Source organism: Hypanus sabinus, chromosome 11, assembly GCF_030144855.1.
Source record: "Hypanus sabinus isolate sHypSab1 chromosome 11, sHypSab1.hap1, whole genome shotgun sequence".
NCBI lineage: Eukaryota > Metazoa > Chordata > Chondrichthyes > Myliobatiformes > Dasyatidae > Hypanus > Hypanus sabinus.
In genome coordinates, this window is record NC_082716.1 from 63510556 (window position 1) to 63534998 (window position 24443).

The 24443-nt window shown below is 41.4% G+C and overlaps 1 protein-coding gene across 1 annotated transcript in view; it reads right to left on the bottom strand.

The window, feature by feature from the left end:
• hmcn1 (hemicentin 1) overlaps positions 1-24443 on the bottom strand; it is a 501533-nt gene that overhangs the window by 83050 nt on the left and 394040 nt on the right. Inside the window, exons 63-75 of the mRNA XM_059984517.1 lie at positions 24228-24377; positions 22219-22378; positions 21170-21294; positions 19583-19766; positions 16885-16982; positions 15676-15954; positions 15064-15257; positions 12913-12994; positions 11450-11586; positions 5727-5868; positions 5075-5216; positions 3170-3297; positions 1759-1915 (exon numbers count right to left, since the gene is read on the bottom strand). Of these exons, the coding sequence (XP_059840500.1) occupies positions 1759-1915; positions 3170-3297; positions 5075-5216; positions 5727-5868; positions 11450-11586; positions 12913-12994; positions 15064-15257; positions 15676-15954; positions 16885-16982; positions 19583-19766; positions 21170-21294; positions 22219-22378; positions 24228-24377 (1978 nt within the window). The remainder of the gene's footprint in view (positions 1-1758; positions 1916-3169; positions 3298-5074; positions 5217-5726; positions 5869-11449; positions 11587-12912; positions 12995-15063; positions 15258-15675; positions 15955-16884; positions 16983-19582; positions 19767-21169; positions 21295-22218; positions 22379-24227; positions 24378-24443) is intronic.

A 24443-nucleotide genomic window follows, 5' to 3' on the forward strand; every position in this document is an offset into this window, starting at 1 on the left:
CACTAGACAAACTCTCCAGTCTGGTCCGACTCAGCACTGCTCTGACATTATAAGTATTTTTTACATAATGAAGTAATACAGCATTTTTTTCTTACTACATTAACAAAAGGACAGAATTCTTCTCGAAGAGTAAACACAAGAGAGTCTTCAGCTGCTGGAAATCAAGAGTAACACATACAACATGCTGGAGGAACTCAGCAAGTCAGGCAGCACCTATGGAAAGGAATAACCAATCAACATTTCTGGCTGAGACGCTTCATCAGGATTGGAAAGGAAGGGGAAAGAACCCAGATTAAGAAGGTGGGGAGTACAAGCCGGCAGGTGATAGGTAAAGTCAGGTGAGAGAGAAAACGTAGATGAGCGGGGGAGGGGAGTGAACTGAGAAGCTGGCAGGTGATAGGCGGAAAAGGTAGAGGGCTGAAGGAGGAGGATAGGAGAGGAGAGTGACCATGGGGAAAAGGGGGAGGAGGGGCACCAGAGGGTGGTGATGGGCAGGTGATGAGAAGAGATGAGGTAAGAGTGGAGCAAGAATAGAGAATAAGAGAAGGGGAGGGGATAAAGTCCATTCATTGGAGAAATTGATGATTATGCTGTCAGGATGTTCAAGGGTATCCTCCAACCTGACGACAGTAACATTGAATCACCATCCTGGTTCCCTCTTACCCCTTCTCCTCTCCTCATATCCCTATTTCCTGCCTATAATGTTCCTCCTCCTTCTTTTACTCTCATGGTCCACTCTACTCTCCTATCAGATTCCTCCTTCTTCAGCTTCTCACTTCATTCCTCCTCCCCTCTGCCCCCCACCACCTACCTTCGCCCTCACCTGGCTTCACTTAGTACCTGTCACCTCTTCTTTAGTATAAACTTACGGTTTCAGGAGCAGTTTCTTACTATTCACCATCCAATTTCTGAATGGACAATGAACCCATGAACACTACCTCAATATTTTTACATCTCTTTTTGCACTAGTTAATAATAAAAAACATAAATTATGATAAGAACATATAAAAATAAACTATGTATTGCAATCTACTGCTGCTGCAAAACAACAAATTTCACGACATATGCCAGTGGTATTAAACCTGATTGTGATTTAGATTCAGTTCAGCAAATTATTATTTTGTTTTATGAGTGTAAGGACCTATGTGAAAAGAATAAAAAAAAACAAAAGTACAGTCAATCAAGCAAGGGCAAATTTATTGTCATTGCGTTTCTGAGAAGTTGATTAGTTCTTTTAGACACTTTGAAGCTTCCGAGAAGAGACTGGATTAGCTGAGTTTGTTTATCCTGGAGCAGAGGAGGGTGAAAAGAGATATGAAAAGAACGGGGGATATACTGTAGATGGGAAATAACTTTTCACCACAGCAGAGTTATCTGAAACCAGACTACAACGTTTTCAAGGGATCTTTGGAAGAATCTTTTCACCCAGAAGGACACTGGAATCTGAAACACACTACCTGAGTGGATGGGTAAGGTAGGTGCTGTCACACATTCATAAAGTGCTTCAATCAGCATTGAAAGAGCAAGGCACTGTAATTCTAGATGAAGTGCTGGTAAATGGGATGGACAGATGGCTGGAATGCATGTAGTGGGCTGAAGGGCCTGTGACTGTTCCTTATGATTCCATGATCTTATAAATCATTATTTTATAATAAAACAGTCAACATCATTAATTTTTTTCAGGGACAAATTCACCCAAAACACTCCACTGGATGATTTTATGAATGACTGTTTTTAAAGACAACGAGGTATAATCACCTGTACATATTCTGATTCTGATCAGTGCTGAGCAGGCGTCCATTCTTCTTCCAGCTGACTGTTGGCTTTGGGATACCAGAAGCTTCACAAGCCAGAGTGGTCTGCACATTGACTAGAACAGTGATATTGTTGAGGCCAGGAGCAATGGATGGAGGAACTGGAAGATATCATGGAAAACTGACTTGGACAAACAGAACTTGTCAATCATACAATGAATGCTTCAATGGAACTGTGTGGCTCATTTGCACAGAAAGATAATAATCTACGAGGGCTGCTTAGATCTAATCACTGAACATTACTCATGAGAAATGCATTAGCAATTTAACATAGACAGTGCATCCTTATCTACCCCTGTACTGGAAGTGAGTATGACATATTAAATACCATATTTTCTGCTTCTTTTGAGCATTGTTGGTTGGTGCATTGAAAGTAAAAGAAGGTAATTAGCTAGGGACACATTATGTAGTGCACATTCAAACTAAAAATAGACAATTCAGCTCAAGCGACATTTGTGGAAAGAGAAACAACGATAACCTTTCATCTTAGTGACCTTTTACAGGAACAGTGTTAGCTACGTGCCAGGAAAATGAAGTATCGTTCATAAACGGGGCTGAAGTGCCTGATGAACAAAAATCAAAATGAACAAAGAAATATGTATGATAAGGGTGGTATTGCAATTAAGGTGCTTATGAAATTCATTCTATTCAAAAAGTAAATTATATTTGCTCATGTGAAAAATGCCTCCCAATGTTTTTAATTGTTTACAATTATTTGGAAAGCAGCCTGTTCTAGTACAAAATACAGAAGCTGATCATTCCCATGAGAGCAGAAATGTGGTATTGAGATGACAGTAATGAGTGGCAGAGCAGTGTTGGGGACTGAATGGTCTATTCCTGCTCCTATTTTTAGTGTTTCAATGTTAATTTAAAAGCAACATAAAATAAAAACTGCATCGTACGGGATTATCAACTGATTTTACAATGGGGCGTCACTGTAGCTCAGTGGCTCGCACAGCAGTTGGAGTTCAGAGCTCAGTTCTGGTGTCCTCTGTCAGTGAGTTCGTACGTTCCTTCTTATGTGTGCATGGGTTTTCCCGGGTTCTCTAGTTTCCTCCCACAGTCAAAGGATTTACTGGTTAGTAAGCTAATCAGGCATTGCAAATTGTCAGGCTACCATTAAATTGGTGGGTTGCTGGCTGGTGCACCTCGAAGGGCCGTTAGGGCTTGTTCCAAGCTGCAACTCTAACAAAATAACTTAACGGAACACACTTGTAGCTGTTGTGACTTCAAAAGAAGCAGCCTGCTATTTTGAAAGTGAAACCTCCCTGCGTATAGCAAGACCTTTAACAGCAAATCAGATAGGATCTAAGATGCTATTAGCAATTTATGCCAATGATTTGAAATGTATTTACCATAGATCTGTACATCAATTCTCTTACGAGCTGTTCCTGCGGCATTGGTTGCCATACATAGATAACGGCCTGTATCTGTTACTTGAGCTGAGTCAATGTGCAGTGAACCATCCTCTGAGAAAGAATACCTGGTTTAAAAAAAGAAACAGCAAGTGCATCTAAATAGGGTTTCTCTTGTCTTTTCATTAGTACCTGTGCTTCAGGACCAATTAGTTACTCGTAGATTGCAGCAGCAACTGTGCATTTTCTGGTTAACATTTTGCAAGGTTCAACATACCACATAAGGTCTTTGGTTAACAACTGCTGTCCAGCTAGATGTACAAAAGACTAACAGGATTTAAGCTGGTGGTTTTCAACACGATGTGAGCATTTAAGTAGAGGTAATGGACTGTGGATGGCAGGAACATGGTCGTACCTCCAAAATGGTAATCCAAAAGTCTCAACTATCATTTTGGAGGGACCAGGTTCTAATCCCATCATAGTGGGTGAAGAATTTGATCATTTAAATTGTATTGTTACAAATCTGGAAAAAGTTTGGTATCACAGTTGTTACTAAAAGCCGATTAGTTTGGCCACAGTCTTTCAGGGAGTAATTATGTTGCCGTATATGGCCTGGCCTTTGTGGAATTTTGTTGGCCAGATGTGTAGAGCTGAAAGGAGCTATCTGTGCACTAAAGTAACCTGACCTCAGCAACTGGCTTAAGGTGGCCAGAACTGATTTGAATGGGTCTGGCTCTGGGAGAAAAAAAGAGAGGTGACATAAGGCACAAGTTCTCCTTTGGTGGTAGAGTAATGAGATCCAATGAAGAGCTGACATAAACTAGCTGGTTAAATCAGAAACAATGAAATCAAAATCAAACTGATAAGAAAAGAGGATAAGAATAGAGCATTTTGTATGTCGAAGTTGCAGGGACTGAGGGATGCCTGGGTAACCTGAACTTCACTTCCTGGATATTAGCCTTTTTATTCTGTGACTACTCAGGGAGTGTTAGAGAAACCTAGTGAGCATGCACACAGACATATCATATTTATAAAGTGCATTCTTGCTTTTAACAAAACCAAATTTAGCTCCTAACTAAATCAGTAAATGTAACTGTTAGTTAATACATACTCTCTTTGGGTCTAACCAACATTGTTGCTGGCTATGGAAACTAGCAACAATTCCACACCCACACCAATGCAATTGACATCTCTTTCTCCAGTAACTTTGCAATCCAATAGATCAGACAAAATAGCTACAAGGAATAAGGATTGTGGTCACACTAAATTGACTGTTGTGATACAAAGAGAGTGGGAAGTGCCTGGGAGAGGCTGATACATTAAAGGCAACTAAAAGCTTTTGTTTACATACTGGGAAAGGGAATGACATGAGTACCAAGCACCTGTCTAATGTTAAAAGAAAAGGTTGGATAGACTTTTGCATATTAGGGGAATTACGGGTTACGTGGAAAAGGAGATGAGTCCGTGGCCAGATCAGCCATGATCTTATTGAGTGGCAGAGCATGCTTGATGGGCCAGATGGCCACCTCCTGCACCTATTTCTTATGTTCTGGTGTTTTTGACTGTAATACTCATAGGATTAATAATTCAGTCTCTTTGTGGTTCGGATTAACGATCCTTTCTTTAGAGAGAGACAGGAAACAAAACTGCACTCTGTTTGGCCAGTGCCTTCCAGGTAGGCCAGGAGCAGAGGCCACAAGGTAGAAGAGCATGCCTACCAAGGACTGGCTGACAGGGGAAAGCTGCAAATGATTCCTGAAGCACTTTATCATTTAACAGAGCTATTTAAAAAGCAAAAAAAGTGTCTGAAACTGTAAAAAAAAACTGTTTGCTCAGCATTTCTCTGGAAACCATCCCTCATCACATAAAAAAAGAACAAATACTACATAACCAATGGTTCCTGACCTCAAGTTGCTTGCTGAAAGAATGGCACCATCCTTTCTCCAGGTAACTTGGGGAACTGGTAAGCCATTCACAACACACTTGAGCAGTACTGGTTGGTTCACATGGGCAGTCACCATCTGCGAACCTTCGACGGTCGGAGCAACTGCACGTGAAAAGCAACAGGGTATTAGTACCAGTTTAGCATGTTTAAAGACACACTTGTAAACAATTAAAGGTTCTTTTTAAAGTGCCTTTCATTTATCATATGTTTTGTATAAAACAGAGTCCTTGGACCTTTGAAGTTCATTTTAATTCTTCATACACATAAACTACCATTCAGAAAATTATGCCAAAGCGGTCTCAGCTTTGTAGTTATGGTAGGAGTTCTCCCGGTATCATGAGAAAGAACATACATAAAATTTGGTGCAGACCATTTGGAATTTCTTGAAGTATTGCTTTAGCACTGACAATCTTAAGAAATGACTTTTGGATTCTGATGACCCAATAGGCTCAATTTCTTGTTGAGCTAAATCTCAAGCCGGTACTCTTACTGTCTTTCCAATGAATCTTCTACGATCGCAGCATCAGAAGTTGAATTTCATAATTCTATCCATCTCTGCTGATAATTGCTGTACTGTAGGAAGGTGGGAAGGATTTGAATGTATATACTCACTGTTCACTGCTACAATGAACTCTCTTGTCATCTTCCCTGCAACGTTGCTTGCTACACAAACATATCGAGCTGCATCCCCAAGCTCTGCATTATTAATCTGAAGGTATCTCCCACTGGACAGGATACGTATACGAGGGGTGGCCTGTAGATGGAAGCAGTGAAATGTTAGCTTTGCAGCTACTATGGCAAGACGCACCTTAGGAACAAGAAGCAGCACAGAATCTTGAAGTGATCGGTAGCATCCAGAACTGAATTTAAAATGCTGCTCAGAACAATGGTCTTCCTGGAGCTGCAGACTGGGGTTGATTGCAAACCAGGAAATAACTCATTGGCCTGAGATGTCTGCTTATGTAATAAGGCAGCTCAGAGACAGTGATGATTAACATTGACTTTGGGTATCTGGAGTGTTGGTGTGAAGACCAAGGTGTATGAAAATTTTATGTAATTCAAAGGAAGTATTATGAATGTATTGCAACTACAGAAATTGTCCTGCTGTTATCTTGAAGGAAACAGAACTGCACTCTGTTTGGCCAGTGACTTCCAGGTAGGCCAGGAGCAGAGGCCACAAGGTAGAAAAGCATGCCTACCAAGGACTGGCTGACAGGGAAAAGCTGCAAATGATTGCTGAAGTGCTTTATTATTTAACAGAGCTATTTAAAGAGCAAAAAAAAAATGTCTGAAACTGAAAATGTGATTAATATTGGGTCAGCAAGCCACCCTCCAGAGTCACTCCAAATCCTGTCAGCTTGTGCGTGCTGCAGAAGGACTTTTATCCTACCAGCTGCATGTCTCTCTGGTGACTTTCATTGACAGTCACAACATTTGGGGGCTCAACTGGGATATGTTTGTTCTGCATAGTGTGGTCTGCAATCTCAGCAGTCTAAGTGGGTGAGTATTTTTAAGATTAACAACCATGATTAGATCAGTTCAGGTCAATGATGACAAGATCACAAAGTATCATGGATACGGCAGAGAGCTGAACTGGTAGATATATCATTTGGGATGCCAGTGGGTGTATATTTGTTTGGGGAACTATAGTAGCAGACTCATCTGTGAGTGTGTTTGTATGTTTTTTTACAATAAGCCTGTAACCTTGGTGTAAGAGTTTTAATTGCAAAGGAATACAACAGGCATTATGTGTTCAGTCACACACAAGTGGCAGATACAGAGTAGATATTCTGTGCTTTTAAGTATGTATTATTTAACTTTTATCCATCATTTATATTTTGTGTAGTGTGGGAATTAGTGTGGAGATATTTGAGGGAGAGGTTATACCCAGTTCGTGACCCACTGTGTGATCAGTGACCTCAGCAGCCTTGACCCTTGAACTTGATAAGCGCTTTGCCCCCTGGGAGAAGCAAAGCTTTTTGTCAGAGCTGCCCTCACTTAAAGTCATCTGCGGGAAAACAAGAGTTCTGGTGCAAGCTGGAGGAAATGATTGAAATTCATCAGATGCACCCCAAAGATTTACATGTGTTGGTAAAATTGAAATGCCCGAGGAATATTTAGGACAGTATGGGCCAGGGAGTACAGGATGGTACATGGACAACTACTGGGAGCTCCAGCAATAAGAGAGATATCAATTGTTTAAGGTGGAAGTGAGGTAGTGACCGGGAAGAGGTGAGAGTAAATGGGGAACAATAATGTCAGTGGATCAGAGAGCTGATGAACCTGCCATGGATTATGCAGAATGTAAATATCAAGTGTATGAAGACTATTCTTGGTTGGATAATCCAGGGAGGGATGATCAGGTTTTCCTGAAAATGTTGAAGGAAGGCCTGAGCTCAGCCCACCAGGAAGTTTTGGATTTGGCGATAGTGGTGGGATCGACCTAACCTGCAAAAGAATTGAATGGCAAGTCATATGAAGAATGTTTGTTGGCTCTGGGCCTGTATTCACTAGAATTCAGAAGAAGAGTGAGGGGTAACCTCATTGAAACCTTTTGAATGGTGAAAGGCCTTGAGGGAGTGGATGTGGAGAGGACTTTTCCCATGGTGGGAGAGTCTAAGACCAGAGGACACAGCCTCAGAATAGAGGGGCATCCTTTTAGAACGGAGATGAGGAGAAATTTTTTTAGCCAGCGAGTGCTGAATCTGTGGAATTCTTTGCCACAGTCAGCCGTGGAGGCCGTTTTTATGTATATTTAAGACACAGGTTGATAGATTCTTTGTTGGTTAGGGCATGAAGGGATACAGGGAGAAGGCAGGAGATTGGTGCTGAGAGGAAAATGGGGAGCATGATGAAATGGCAGAGCAGACTTGATGGGCTCAATGGCCTAATTCTCATATCTTATTGTCTTATGGGCTGGGAAGATACATCAGAGGGAGAAGAGAAGTGATAAGGTACTTGCTTTGTGTGCTAGCAATTGGGCACCTAGCAAGGAACTGCAGGAGCAGATGTGGAAAGGTATAGGAGATGATTTGTTATAGCAGTGGCCTCTCAGGCCACAGCTGGAGGCAGTGTCCTGGAAAGCGAGGAAGGCGTGAAAATCACCAAAGCAGGCAGAATCCACAGCGGTGCCCTCTTTACAATTTGACTGCTGAACAGATTATAGAGCTGGTGAGGTCAGCATCCAGGTCAGACAAACGTCTAGTGGCAGCTTCTACTGCCAGTGATGGTCACCCATGGATGTACACAAGAGGTTCATTGGGGGGGATTGCAGCAAGGTGAAGTGCAAGTGGACACAGGGCCATCAGTATCGATGCTATCTTAGATTTGAGAAAGGGAGAAATACAATGGAAAGGACAGGAACAGTGAACACCTGTGATCACAGAGAGACAGCAGCCCCAAGCAGGAGGCGGATCAATGATTGTGAATCACCTCAGGAGGTCCCAAGGGTCGGAGCCAAACACAGAGAAGAGCTGTTGGAAGTTGTGCAGCTGCCTGCAGAGGTGGCAGCAATTGAAGTAAAAACACACCAGAAAGGGGAGGGCAAGATACAGAAAGGGAATGAATGTGCAGATCAATGGACAAAGATAGCAACAGCAGAACACGAATGACAGAAATTGAAGAAGAAATTACTGAAGCCAATTTAGTAAGACCATATGGAGATGTGAAGGATCATTGTGATCAGTTTAATGCACTGAGGGACAGAGAAAACAGCAATAACATATTGCTGATCATGCCAATCTAGAGGGAGGGTGGATAGTCCTCCCACAGCCCGGTGACCAAGTCATGGTGAGACAGCTGCCTGAAAAGGCAGGGTTTTCTCCCAGATGAATACAGCCACAGCTGGTACTTTTGACAAATGACACCTGTGTCTGTGTGCAGACCCGACGAGGCAGCCCGTGGAAACCCTGGACTCAGGTTAAATCATATGACTCACCTTCTTGTCGACCTCTCAGACTGAGAAAATAAGTGTACCCGTTAACAGTGTCATTGCAGAGAACCCAAGTGATTACCAGCAGCTGACTGCATCAGGTCTAACCACGGCTGACAGAAACAGACTCACAACAAATGCAGATGTAGAGGTGCGTTCCAATGAGACAGGTAAGTTATGGTAGGGTACTGGAACCATGGTGTATAAAGACTGTAGTAAATCTAGTCAAGAAGAAAAAAAAAGCTTACAAAAGGTTCAGAGAGCTAGGTAATGTTAGAGACCTAGAAGATTATAAGGCTAGCAGGAAGGAGCTTAAGAAGGAAAATAAGAGAGCCAGAAGGGGACATGAGAAGGCCTTGGCGGGCAGGATTAAGAAAAACCCTAAGGCATTCTGCAAGTATGTGAAGAGCAAGAGGATAAGATGTGAAAGAATAGGACCTATCAAGTGTGACAGTGGGAAAGTGTGTATGGAACCGGAGGAAATAGCAGAGGTACTTAATGAATACTTTGCTTCAGTATTCAATACGGAAAAGGATCTTGGTGATTGTAAGGATGACTTGCAGCGGACTGAAAAGCTTGAGCATGTAGATATTAAGAAAGAGGATGTGCCGGAGCTTTTGGAAAGCATCAATTTGGCTAAGTCGCCAGAACTGGATGAGATGTACCCCAGACTACTGTGGGAAGTGAGGGAGGAGATTGCTGAGCTTCTGGAGAAGATCTTTGTATCATTAATGGGGACGGGAGAGGCTCCGGAGGGTTGGAGGGTTGCGGATGTTGTTCCATTGTTCAAGAAAGGGAGTAGAGATAGCCCAGGAAATTATAGGCCAGTGAGTTTTACTTCAGTGGTTGGTAAGATGATGGAGAAGATCCTGAGAGGCAGGACTTATGAACATTTGGCGAGGCATAATATGATTAGGAATAGTCAGCACGGCTTTGTCAAAGGCAGGTCGTGCCTTACAAACCTGATTGAATTTTTTGAGGATGTGACTAAACACATTGATGAAGGAAGAGCAGTAGATGTACTGTATATGGATTTCAGCAAGGCATTTGACAAGGTACCCCATGCAAGGCTTATTGAGAAAGTAAGGAGGCATGGGCTCCAAGAGGACATTGCTTTGTGGATCCAAAACTGGCTTGCCCACAGAAGACAAAGGGTGGTTGTAGGTGGGACATATTCTGCATGGAGGTCGGTGACCAGTGGTGTGCCTCAGGGATCTATTCTGGGGCCCATTACTCTTCATGATTTTTATAAATGACCTGGATAAGGAAGTGGAGGGATGCGTTAGTAAGTTTGGTGATGACACAAAGGTAGGAGGTGTTGTGGATAGTGTGGAGGGCTGTCAGAGAAAGGGTCTGAGACCAGTTACTAGATTGAGACACATTTTTATCATGGCACAGACTATGAATAGTTGCCTGTGAGCCTGGTTATCTTGCTGGTGCCGCTGACCAGAGAGAAACTACCGACAGTCACTGCTGAGTTTTAGCAGTGAAGAGGCTTAGATAAGAACATTATTAAACTACAATAGGCCAGCAGGGAAGGAGGCAACAGAGATACGAGTGATAAAACTGCATTTTAAAGATTGTTGGTCAAATTTCTGGAACAATCTCTGGTTAGAGTCTTGTAGGTAACCATTAGGGATGATAGCCTAGATGTAGCTGCATGTAAGGATATGATAGATAATTGAGAAAGGGGCATTTTTGCCACCCTACTTGTTAGATCCTCCTTAAAATCTGGTGTTTTCTGGAACAAATTTATTTCTGTTCAGGGGGGCCAATAGTAAGGAATGTTAGGGTGTGTTCTGGAGTTATGGAATATAGCAAATATTAATTTCAACAACAATAAAATTTGCACTGAAGGTTCTTTAGATTAATTATTGAAATGGAGATCTGTACCACAGAGTAGGATTGAACCAAATGGGCCTATATTTTCATGAGTTTAGAAGAATAGGTGGTGTCATTGAAACAGACAAAAATCATTCTGAGGCATGGTAGGGTTAACCTGGCTGGGTCTCCTATACAGAACCAGGAATCCAAGTCTCAGAATAAACGATCAGCCATTCTGGGTGAAGATGAGAAGAAATTTCCTCATGCAGAAAATAGTGAAACTATAGAATTCTTTACATATGAGATGATAGGGCTCGACCACTCAGGATGTTCAAGAAATCTCTTGATTCTTTGAGTATATAAAACTATTTCAATCTCAGTCTTGAACATACTGAGTGGCCAGGCATCACTATGTAAAGAATTTTAAAGGTTCTCTATGCATGAAAGTGGCACTGAGGTAAAACATTAGCCATGATCTTTATAAAGAGACAACAGTTAGGAGAGCCCAATAGCCTACTGCTGTTTGTATTTCTTCCGTTCTCAAGACTCCCAAAATCCAGCTGCAGAATTTGGCTCCTACCTTTAATGATTTGTCATCCTTTAGCCAAGACAGTGTTGGAGGTGGTACAGCATCCGATTTACACTCCAGGGTTATCTGCCCATTCTTGAGCACTGCCAAATCCTGTGGTCCACTTTGACCCGCAATGTTTGGTGGAACTGCATCAGAAGTACGACAGCAACGTAAATAAAACCAGACAACAAATGTCTAATAGGAATACAATTTGCTTCAGTTTTTGTAAAATATTAGGGATATTACATAAAGTAGGGTGCTATCAGAATAATGATTTCACAATTGACTTTCCCAACTTGTATTCCACAGAAACCTAAGCTTGTAGGCGACAATGAAGGAAGAAAAGTTCAGCTCAGAGCATGGCCAAGCACAGGATGCTAGGTACTTCCTGTAAGATCTTCAATTTAATCAAATGTTGGCACATCTCTCAATAGCAGTGTTGCCAAGCTGTAAAGATCCCCAGAATCTGCCAACAAATCCAATTTATCTGTACAGTTTTCCTTTAGAATATTGTAAAACAAATCAGTGTCACAAAAGATGTATAGAGGGGTATCAATATTTTTTGGGCTGGAAATTCTTTTTCCTCACTTGAAGGCATTGTAACAAGTGGTCATATCAAGAATCTCAAACTATGCAAAATACATCCAGCGCACATTTGTTGGTCTACAATGCATTTATCAGATGTAGAATCAGGACTAGGTCAGCCAAAGGGCCTGTCTCCATGCTGTAGTGTTCTAAATAAGAACTATAACAAATTTAAAAAGATTATACAAATCCTCAGAAGAGGTGGTAAACAAGGGCAGCATTACAACATTTAACAGATATTTAGATAGGTACATGGGTAGAAAAGTTTTAGAGAGATTTAGGTCAAGTGTGGACAAATAGGAGTAGCTCAGACAGGCAACTTAGCTGGCAAAGGGCCTGTCTCTACGCTGTACAACTCCAGCACTAAATTAGATTGTATAGCCATGTATTTAATACTTCTTTACGTTTCAATGCTGGTGAAAGTCACTGTTCAACCTCTAGCAGGATTCAAAAGCACGAGTCAGATGAGGGTCCAGTCCATCTGTACAGGCCAACAGTGAAGCTTCCACGTCAACAGTCTGACTCAATCTACTCCAGCCTCTGGAAGCCAAAGTTAAAAATCCTGACTTAAATGTTCAAGCATCCACGCATTCTTTACTTAAATTCTTTCTGCTGGTGTGGTGAATTAAGTCCAATATCATGTATGGCTGATCAAAATGACACAACTATACCCATTTGGCATGAGGTTTCCTGTGTTCAGTAAACCCGTAAAGGTTCAATGTTTCTGAGTTGCATTGTCATGCTGGAAATTGAGCTGGTCAGAGGTACAGTGAAATTCAGTGAAAAGTTTATGCCACAAGGACAGACAATAAGCTGTACGAGTTAATCAGAGATTCTAATGTCAACAGCCCATCTCTATGGCATGTCCATGTATTATGTTAACTTACCATGCACCCTCACCAGATATTCTCTGTCATCATCTCCTGCTACACTGGATGCCAGGCAAGTGTATCTGCCTGTATCTTGCACCTGCCATAGGGGGAAAAACACAAAAGCCTTAAAATAATTTACATCTTTTTAATGTTGTTAGGACCTTTACATTGGCACAAAGATGATAGCAAAATGGTGAGCTATGTAGGAGGGAAGAGTGAGATGATCTTCGAGTAGGTTAAAAGGTCGACACAACATTGTGGGCTGAAGGGCCTGTACTATGCCATAATGCTCTATGCTTATTGTATCATAGCGACAATAACAGGAGTGAAATGCTGGACTGACAAAGTATTGATGTGACAAACTTCAGTCTCACATCACTTCTGTGAAACAGCCACTATCAGATTTACAAAACTTCATTACTTCTCAGTTTTATTGGAGAACCATGTAGACATGATGAGGAAACCTCTCTGTGCCTGGATAAAAATTGACACAGAGGTACATTAGCAATTCTACTGCATAGGTTATGCAGCACTGTATCAAAATATTTACTTTATACATACTTAATAAACCAGTAAATTAATCTCACAAAATGTGCATATGAGAGAAAAATCAGTTGCAATTAGGCTTAACAGACCATCTCAGTGCTCTCTCCTTAACTTTGAACTTGGTAATCAGAGTTGCAAAGGGTTTAGTTTAATCTTTACAGGATAAATCATCAGAGAAAAAGGTGATACATTTTGCATTTAGGAACCAGAAATCATAGAACATCCACAAAATGCAAGTATTTCTGTGGATCAGTACTTATGAGACATGAATTGGGATGCTTTACTTTAATTAGCCTCAAATTTACTCTAGAATACTGCAAAACTCAATGTATAAATTATTACATTTTTGAGGACTCATTTTAGAAAACAATTCTTTTAAAGTCCTGCATCCTGCCATAAACTATTCACTATCCATGTGGCTGAGAACTAAACACTACAAGCTATGGGCTTATCCTTAGAATCACTGTCTGCAGCCCATAGACAGCAGAGAGTAGGAGCAGGACATGTCTTCTTATCCCACCAGGCTCGTTACTAATAAAACAGTGGGAGTGAATACAGACATGTGAATTATAAGAAGAAGGATCTTAATGGGCAGGTCTGGCCCTGATCAGACAGAATAACTGATGGGGGGAGGTTGAAATGGAGAAATAGAGTGGGTAAAAGAATATTTAATGTTTGGATCAAGAGAGAGGAAGTGTGGAGAGATGTAGAAGAGAGAGAGAGGTAGGAGAGAGAGAGAGAGGTAGGAGTGAGAGAGAAGTAGGAGTAAGAGAGAGGTAGGAGTGAGGGAGAGGTAGGAGAGGTGGGGGGGGGGGGAGAGAGAGACAGTCAGACAAAGTGGAGGAGGAGTGAGATACCAGTGATCACTTGATCTCAGATCCCACCCTCTGTTCATCTCTAACCCTCCATCAAATATTCTCCAGTTTTGCCCTCAGCATTCTCTTAAATTTTCCTTTTCACAGGCACACCCAGAGCTTCTCAGATGGGGATTACCAGCAGGGGAAAGCCCTACCTTGAAATGCTGCACCCAACTAGGCAATTCCCCCAAGTGAAAACCACTCCTGCTACTGAAGTGGTTCCTAACATCAGGCTGCGTGGCAGGGGTTAGGGGAGTGGTGCTATGTGGTGGAAGAGATAAGAGGTCCATTTGACAGTAGATGGGTGGAAGGAAGGCTATGCTGACATCTGGGGCAAAGCAACAGTGGGCTGTGGTTTGAGAAGGGGTAATACTCCTCCTGCAGATGGAGCAACTCATTGTTTGGGAAGAATTTCCAAAATACACATTGCGCCTGAGAAAACCAGTATATAATTGCACCTCCTTTCTGGACCTTCAGAAATATTTTAAGAAGTGTCTAATATACTGGATTTTAAAAATCATTGGGATTTGTAAGTTTTATTTCCTCAATGGTGCAAATAGTATTCGTATCTCTCTGTGAATACTAAAACATTTCATGATAATTCATTTAATTACAGTCCTATTGATTATTTAAAGCAGGGCTATTTAATGCACTCCTTCAGCAAGCTCTAGTGTTAAAGCAAAGCCTACAATGAAATATACAATCATCACGTTTGGAAATATTACAGAGAAAGAGCCAATTTGGATAGGGGCTTCCACCGCACCTGAGCATTCTCTATTCTCAACACCTCGCCACCATGAAGAACGTGAACGGTATCCGTCTGAGGCAGTGGCCGTCCATCCTTAATCCAGGTCAGTTTGGGAGCGGGGATGCCCGTGGCAACACAGTGAAGCTCTAAGGGATTGTTCACCACCACAGAGGTCTCCGCAAAATCAGAGCCATTGATATGAGGCGGATCTGCAATATGCCATAAAATAAAACTTAAACGAGTTGTTTTGAAGTTCTGTAAAAGAGTGCAGCAAGTGATCCAACACACGCAAACCAAGTTTCTTAACCAAATAAGTTAAAAAATCAAAACCGATAATAAAAATGAGTAGTTTTTCACTTTTCGCTCTGTAGGCCAGTTAATCTTCATGCATTCTTACCTCTGTGACTGGCTTTAGTGTCAAAATTTACCATTTGTCCTTTCTGCAGCAGTGCAGATGATGCAATGCCAACTATCAATGATATACCTGTGAACTCTGACCTTGGGGATTTTTCTGTAGAACAAACTTCTGGTGTCTCTCTGCCTAGGAGATGGCTGCCTCCATGGCCAGTGTCAAGAGTTATTTGCCAGTTTTCCTTTATTCATGGTGGTGTGTTACGTCTGACTTACCAAGCACTTTCAGTCTGAAGTGTTTGCTGACCTCCCCAGCTTCATTGGCAGCCACACAGGTGTACGTTCCACTGTCTTCCACTTCAGCTGCAGTAATCTGCAGTGACATTCCCTGGTTTCCAACGGTCATGTGAGGACTCAGCTTAAGAGGCTGCGTTTCTTTCAGCCATGCTAATGTTGGCATTGGTATTCCGTCAGTGATGCACGTTAAGGCTGCCGGATTCCCCTTCACTATCGTAAGGTCTTTGATGCCACCAGCGCCATCCAGCCTTGGAGGGACTGTGTTCGGCAAAGAAAACAATGGAAAGTAATGAATCGTTTTGACTCTGCTCATGCAATAACTACATTGACTGCGTAGGCTGTGTGGGAGAGTAACTCTGCTTGTAGTAATCAACAACACTGCAAATGTGTTCTTTATATGCATGCTCACAATGACACTACTGATCAGGGGAAATTTTCCTGATACATCCAATCTTCATAAATAGAGTGGACAGCCAGTGCCTTTTTCCCAGGATGGCCATGGCTAATACCAGAGGACATACTTTTAAGGTGAGTGGAAGAAAGTCTTGGGGAGATATCATAGAGGCAGGGTTTTGTTTACACAGAGAGTTGTTGGTGCCTTGATGGCATGGCCAGGAATGGCAGTAGAGGCTGATATATTAGGGACATTTGAGAGTCTTAGACACATAGATGAAAGACAAATGGAAAGTTACAGACTGTGTCAGAGGGAAAGGTTAGACTGATGTTTGGTATATCATGGGCCAAAGGGTCTGTCTGTACTGTGCTGCCTGTTCAAACATCTGTCTGCCATACCCACTTAATCAAATACAAACACATAATAAATTCAACCTATGAGACAAGATATTACCATTGTTCAATTAAAAGATCCCAGGCAGCAGTCCCTGGGTGTCCAGGTGAGCCCAGAGTTTCAAGAAGGCAGGATGCTGGGGAACCCAAGGGAAGAGAAGAGGAATGGGACCTTTCAGCACAATGGGAAAAGCAGGGGCTACATAATAAATAGTCAATAATGCAAGATCACTGTCTGTGGCCTCATTGCTGTTCAGCCTTACAGCAGTCTCCTGTGCCAATGAAGCTGTTCAACAATGTAAATAAACTCTTTTCCACAACATATAATTGCAAGTGCTTAGAAACCACAGACTAAGGAGAGGATGCTGTAAAGCAATGCATGATCCCGGTTAGTAAACTCACCATGCACTATTAAGTTGTAATGCTTGTTGTCCACACCAGCTCGATTAGAAGCCACACAAGTGTACGTCCCATCATCTGACATCTGGGCCCGCACAATTCTGTAAAAGTGTAATAGACCATAATACCATAAGATACAGGAGAAGAATTAGGCCATTTGCCCCATCAAATCTGCTCTGCCATTTCATCATGGCTGATCCAATTTTCCTTTCAGCCGCAATCTCCTGCCTTATAATAATAACTAGTTCTGACTATCTCGCTTCATCTGGAGTTGGGGGTTGGGGACAATGGTTTTTGTGGTTACATTTTTGGCTATTTTCACCATTGATGCTGCTGACTCAAGTGCCTATCCCACATCTTCTCATGGAAGCTCCTCAATGGGAATACTTCATTGTTGCTCAGGTTAATTAAATTAAGCTAATTATCAAGTGTGAAGAGCTCCTTAGGATACGGACTGATCTAAAACTTCTAGTTAAACATGACTTTTTGGGCAAGCTGGGGCCAAATATTATTCTTAAATTATATATTCAAAAATATATAAAGAAAATCAGAATTACAAACTCAGATCTTTCGGCAGATGGAGATAGAGAGAATCACTTCCAGATCAGACAGACATTTTATGCCAGTATCGCTCCTCCTTTAATCTCTAGGAGCTGTCTTTCTCTCCACACCTTTCCAGCTGTTATTGAATGCAAAACGGTACTTCAATTGAACAGTCTGGGCCTGCCCATTACACTGATAGCCTACCTGGCGCTGCCTCATTACGGTGCTTGAGGTCCTCTGGGCTGAATGTGCACAGGTACATAACACCTATACTTGGCAGTAACTTTGGTTACGTACTTGGCGTGACTCTTTGCCCTTCCTACCGCTGTGCTGCAGGCCTGGAGTGTCAGCTGACCTTCCGCTTGCACTCCATCGGTAATGAATCACACCATGGGATTGACATAGTTAAGCCGCAGTGAGTGATATAGTTGCTCGGTGATGGGATGTGGGGTTAGTGGCTGCAGCCCGATTGGCACGGTGAGATGGGTACAGGCCAATGCTGGGGAACAGCTGGCCACAGGATACTCTCTAGATTAGGGCAACCAGTTAAAGGAAGAGGGAGGCAGTACAATCAGTAGGTGATGAGGGAGACTGTAGGATTTGGTGTTCAGAGTACCACAGCTTTGACCATAAAGCTGTAAGAAACAGGAGCAGAATTAAGCCATTTGGCCCATCAAGTCTGCTCTACTATTCGTTTACAGCTGATTTATTTACCCTCTCGACCCATTCTATTGCCTATCAAATTCCACTTTAAATATACCCCATGACTTGGTCTCCACAGCTGTCTGTGGAAATGAAATCTACAGGTTTACCCTAACACACTACCTGGATAAAAATATTCCTCCTCATCTCTGTTTTAAAGGGACATCCTTCTATTCTGAGGTGGTGTCCTCTGGTTCTAGACTCTTCTGCTATTAGAAGCATCCTCCCTCTGTCCACTCTATCTAGGCCTTTCTATATTTGGAAGGTTTCAATGAGATCCCCCTCATTCTACTAAACTCACTGAGTACAGACCTAGAGTCATCAAACACAACTCACACATTAACATTCTTGGGATCACTCTTGTAAATCTCCTCTGGACCCTCTCCAATCCGAACACATCCTATCTTAAACATGGGGCCCAGAACTGCTCATAATACTTCAAATATGGTCTGACCAATGCCTTATAAGCCTCAGCATTACATCCTTGCTTTTATTTTCTAGTTCTCTTGCAATGAATACTTAAATTGCATTTTCCGTCCTTACTACTGACTCAAACTAAAAGTTAAATATTTAAGTTTCACTCAAAGCCTGGTTCTAGTCTCACCCAACCTGGGGGGGGAGACCATCAACACATGTCAGTCCTCAGTAATACCTATCCTACCCGTGGGCCACACCTCATTGCTGAGCAGGCGAACCGCTCACCTGGGCTCACCCAACCGCAGCCTGCAGTCCTCACAGCCAGCCTCTCCATACTAAGCCATTCAGTGATTCATTTCTTGGCCAGGTTTCAGTACCTTCAGCAGCACATCATGGTATGTCATCAATGATAAACTTTTGTAGCTGATTCCTGAGAATGCATCTTGAGTGTATTGCAGGGTACCAGTGCAGGAAGTCCAGAAGGTAAGCTCAGTGCTCACTTACTGATTCCTAAAGTGTCTTTGTAAACCCTCAGTCTTCAGAATCCTCAGAGTAAATCGAGACTCAATGAACTATCTCCAACTTGGGTAACTTTCACCCATCATTAACCATCCGGGACATGCCCTTTTCACATTACAACCATCAGGGAAGAGGTACAGGAGCCTAAAGTCCCACACTCTATGTTTTAAGAACAGCTTCATCCTGACTGCCATCAGATATCTGAACGGTCCGTGAACCCATGAACTGTTCCTCACTATCTGCCTTTTGCACTATTTATTTGTTTTATTTTCATTGTAATTTATTGTAATATTTTATGTCTTGCACTGTACTGCTGACACCAAACAACAAATGTCACGGCATATGTCAGTGGTAATAAACCCTTTTCCTGGGATCACCTCTTCAGCCTTCTGACTGGCTTGAAAAGATCAGACGTGGTAGAACCCAGGCCTCTGACAACCTTGAATATCCTGCGCCAAATGGGCTTTGAATCTTCAGGTTACAGAAATTCAATGAAAACATTGCCCTCCAGAAAACTAACCTCAGAACTTTCCCAGCGGAGAGCAGCCGGATCTGAGATGAAATTGGAAGAGGAAGACCATTCTTTAACCAGTTCAGCTGTGGCGGTGGGGAGCCAGTAGCCTTACACTCAATATTAATAGAGTTATCCAATATAGTAGTCAGTTCCTGGTTCCCCATCTGATTACTGTGAATGACTGGTGGAACTGGAGAAGAAATGGCATTCACTTATTAATTAATATCATGACTTACTACTATATAAATAGATCATATCGAAACCCTGTCTCGTACATTAACAACTAAATTTAAAACAATATTTCCCATATCTCTAAATTTTTAGTTGAATAAAGGGAATAAAAGCACTTATGTTGCAAGATATATTGAAAAAGAGAATTAAATACAATTTATGTTGACATATTAATAAATAATAAGCCACAGATATACATTAAATACATCAATGTAAGTTCATCAGGTCATTAGTTTCATTTCTCATTCTTCCTAATCCTGAAGCTTCTAATGTTCTAGATGTTCACTCAGAGTGTAGATCTGGTTGTGAGCCAGATCAGTGAATTTGGGCAAGATATTTGACTTGGAAGGGTCTCAGCCTAAAACGTCAACTGTTTACTCTTTTCCATAGATGCTGCCCGGCCTGTTGAGTTCCTCCAGCATTTTTTGTGTGCAACTTTGCAGGATCCAGTTTATGGGCACATGATGTAGAAAAGGTCACTGTAGAGAAGAGATTTTTCAGGAACTTGGCAACAAGATCCAGCTGAGGGTCTCTTTGCCTTAATGAAATTCAAATCTTACTTTAGAACTTCAACCCATGATCCACACAGTAATTCTACAGTGCTTGAAGATATTCCGCTGTACAGGACATGGGTTCTCAGTTGACTTCTGAAGTAAGACAAGAATACTTACTCAAACTGTATTTAGTTTTCTTTTTCAATATTTCTTGCAGTTATTATTAATAGTGTTCTTTGCATTGTTGAGAAAACAGAAGAGTGAGTCCCATGTCCTGATGAAAGTGACAACTTGGGCAAAATTGTCAGGCGTTCACATTGAATTTATCACCATAGCTTTGCTATAAACAGTAGTTGCATACTGTAGCCTATGAAAACAGTTGCTGCTTGCTTTGAAGTAATTGATGATATTCGTGAATAAAATGAAAAAATGAAAATACTTCATTTTGACTTTTTCCATTTGTAACCTGGGGACAATGAAGTCATGAGAGCATCACATCCATTCCAATCAACTCAGTTCAGACCAGGCACTGAACTTCAGCTCATCTGAATATTGAACTACCTACTCAGCATCACGTTGATTGTGTTGGGTGATGTCCGTGAAATCAGTTCAGCCCAGACACCAAACATCACCCTATTTGAATAGTGAATCACCTACTCAGCATCACGCTGATTGTGTTGGGTGATGTCCGCAGATTCAGTTCAGACCATGCACTGAATTTTGGCTCATCTGAAAATTGAACTACCTACTTAAATCCTAGGAATCTTGCAGAATCTGTCTCTGCCACTTTTTGTATAACCAAAACTAAAAGCACAACAGAGAACAGTAAACTTTAAAGAAGTTTCATTTAGTCATTGACATTACTCACCAAAAACATTGAGGTTAAAAATTCGATCTTCTTCACCAGCAGAGTTGGTGGCCACACAAGTGTATTTGCCAATGTCCGTAGTCATTGCCCTATTAATGTGGAGGGTGCTGCCATTTGAACTCACTCTGGAGGAACATAGTCACATATTATATATAAATCACAACAACAAACTTTTCTTTATTGAAGTACACAATATTCTCCATGGCTATGCCTGACCTCTCCTGGAGTTGCTACTTGGCAGCTGTTTGCACAACAGATTTGATCATCTGCTTGACATGTGGCAGGAGATGGAGAGCAGAGCCACAACAATTCTCACATACTACAATGGTTAATATAAGACTAAACTGTTCAGAATCCATTGAGAAAGATTTTTAAAAGTACATCAGGAAGAATTGCCTGATTGTGTGAATTATGTGAATAAATTTACAATTCAATGATAAGCCTCATGTGAATTTGTTTTTATATTAATTTGTAAACTACGCATCAAGGAAAATATGGAAAACAGGTTTGCAACTAAAATTTGAAATAAAAGCATTATTATCTCTGGGGCTTGCAACAAAGGAAACTTAGGCAATAGTGTGAAGACAATCTCAAGTTAAATGGATTTAGTTAGTTTTTCATGACACTAATTAAGTGTTTGTTCACATCAAATTGTTAGGCTCGTTGAGACCGACAGATGGAATATGCCACAGATCTTATGCAATTGTTCTTTTGGATTCTTGTGTCAACCTTTGGGGTAGATTTAAAGTACGTTTTAACTTGTTCAGTGCCCTTACTGTGTCTTACACAATTGGGAATGTTTGCTACTGCACCTGGCTGTAAAGAGAGAGCTACTGCACTTCATCTCAAAGTGCGGACTTTGCTGATTACGACGAAGGTTGAGAATGAATGGAGATGAAAGGGATAAGAAATAAGGTAACCAGAAGTATTTGGTTGAGTCTGTGGGCTCTATATGGCAATTAATATTACATGGCTCTGCAAAAAAGACATGGTGGAGGAATTTACTAATTGCTTCTACAATTTTGAAAAGATTAAAAATTCTAAATTACCTTATTCGTTTATCATCAGTGTCATTCAGAAGTTTGCTGTCTTTAAGCCACTGCACTGAGGGCCTAGGAATGCCATCAGCAGCACAAACCAGCTTCACGTTTTCACCCTGCAGAACACTGACTTCACTGGGCATCTCGGAACCAGAAATACTAGGAGGGACTGTAACACAGCAGTCAGGAAAACTGTACAGAGCTATCAATCACAGTATCAATTCCAATCACATCTCTAAAATCAAATGGTTATGAAGTTACGGCCTGTCTGTCTAGGTACCATATCCGATGCGGACGTTGATGACGATGGCTTTCAGAAAAAGGGAACGTAAGTCTGCTGGATACCTTATGCATCACTGCAGCTTCAATACTTCATACATTAGCCTCAGATTTCTCTCCTTTACAATAAGTTTCTTACTTGCCCCTTGACTGCACTTACTATGATTCTCCAGCAATTACCTTGCAATGTTTTGCACAGGTCTATAATTCTTTGGTGGGAGGAATCTGTTTGATTATTCTTGGTTTATTTTATTTTGAGCTGGTATTTGAAGCTTCCATAAATTATAACTATCAATCCAACCTTCCCACTAATCTCTCTATAATCTTGAAAATACGTGGAGGATATTCAATGTTTTGCAAATCTTCTTTGACCTGGGTTACAAGCAATGTTGACACTAGTTCTATTCTGTTATCCTATTTGTTTTACAGCTTTTACTCCAAATAAGCCCTCACCCCAATTGTTTCTAATTTTCCTCCAAGTCCCTCATTTATGGATGCGGGAGCCATCAGATTTTAATTTTCTTAAACAAATATGAACGTATTTGCTATGGAAAACACTACATTTTTTAACTGTTTAGTAGGAGATTTTCTTCCAATTACTTCATGTTCTCAAGTTTTTCAGTTTTTCAATATGTTGGAATAATAAGAACATTTTCACTGCACTGGAATGGATTAGAGAGATTCAGGGATCAAGTTGTTCTTTGGATCATTATATCTCCTCCTTTTGTACCTCCTCCACTGAAGTGTGTCAAATCATTATTCTCTGCTTCTTTCCCTTTATCGCCTAAGCTTTGTTATTGCTTCAGATGGTTACATTAATGAACTCTCAGTAGAAAAGACATCTAGACTAGAACAGAGTGCCATTATTCCTCTTTAAAAAGCTACAGAATCAACAGCTACTTTCTAACGTAAGCAACCAGGCAAACGCTCAGCAACAGCAGATCCAATCAAAATCATTACAAAGCAAACACCAGAAATGAGGATGGAGTGGGGAAAGTGTGCAGTGAGAGTTGGAAGTCTGGAATGAGCTTGGAGGATGCAGAGTCGTGACACTCCAGTTCCAGAGAGGTCTTTAAAAACAGGAGCAAATACTTTGGAAGGTACGTCGGTTGGAGAATCAGGTAAGAAGCATTATGATGCACTAAACAACAAATACCACAACATCGTGTCTGTCAGCGATACTGAACCTGATCCTGACTCTGAGGAATGGTGGGGGCAGGTTGTTCTTCTTGAGAACCTATGAAGTTAGAGCTTGCATGATGAAAGCAGCCTCAGAGAAACTAAGCTCAGAGTTTAAGAAAGTCAAGGTAGGGTGAGGCACGGGTGGGGTGGAAGTGTAAAGAATGCTGCAAACATAGTGATAACAGAGCCTGATTGTTCTTAAAATATTTGATTGTTATCTGTATGGTTCAGACTGAACTGATAAAAGGTAATTGGATGAAAATAGGTGCCAGGAGAATGTCACGAGCATGTTCAATTAACCATAATTTTTATTAAATCTGATACTGTTCTATGTGATCATCATTAACATGAGAAAGATTGGGAGTGTGAAAGTTGGTGAAGGGGTTCTTGTGTGTTCTTCCCTTTTGCACTTACTATACAATTGCCTTTGTTTTGTTCTTCCTCGTTACACACACAAACTAAGCAAATCGATTGTGACATCAACCAGACTGATATTATGACCTAGTGATAAGTTCAAAGCAGTATGAAAAGTAGTCAGCCTCTTGGCTCTTGCGCACCGTGAATTGTCAGGATGTAGGTTTTCTGGGCCATTCCCTCCACATTTGTTGCCACACAGGTGTAGGAGCCACTGTCTGCAAGCTGTGACCGAGCAATCTGCAGTTTGCTGCCCCCAGACAGAATGTGCATCTCCAAGGACTGTGCATTTTCTGAAGGAAAAAAACCCACACATTTTACTAGGACTTTTGTCAGAAGCCATTGTCCATTTTAGGGTT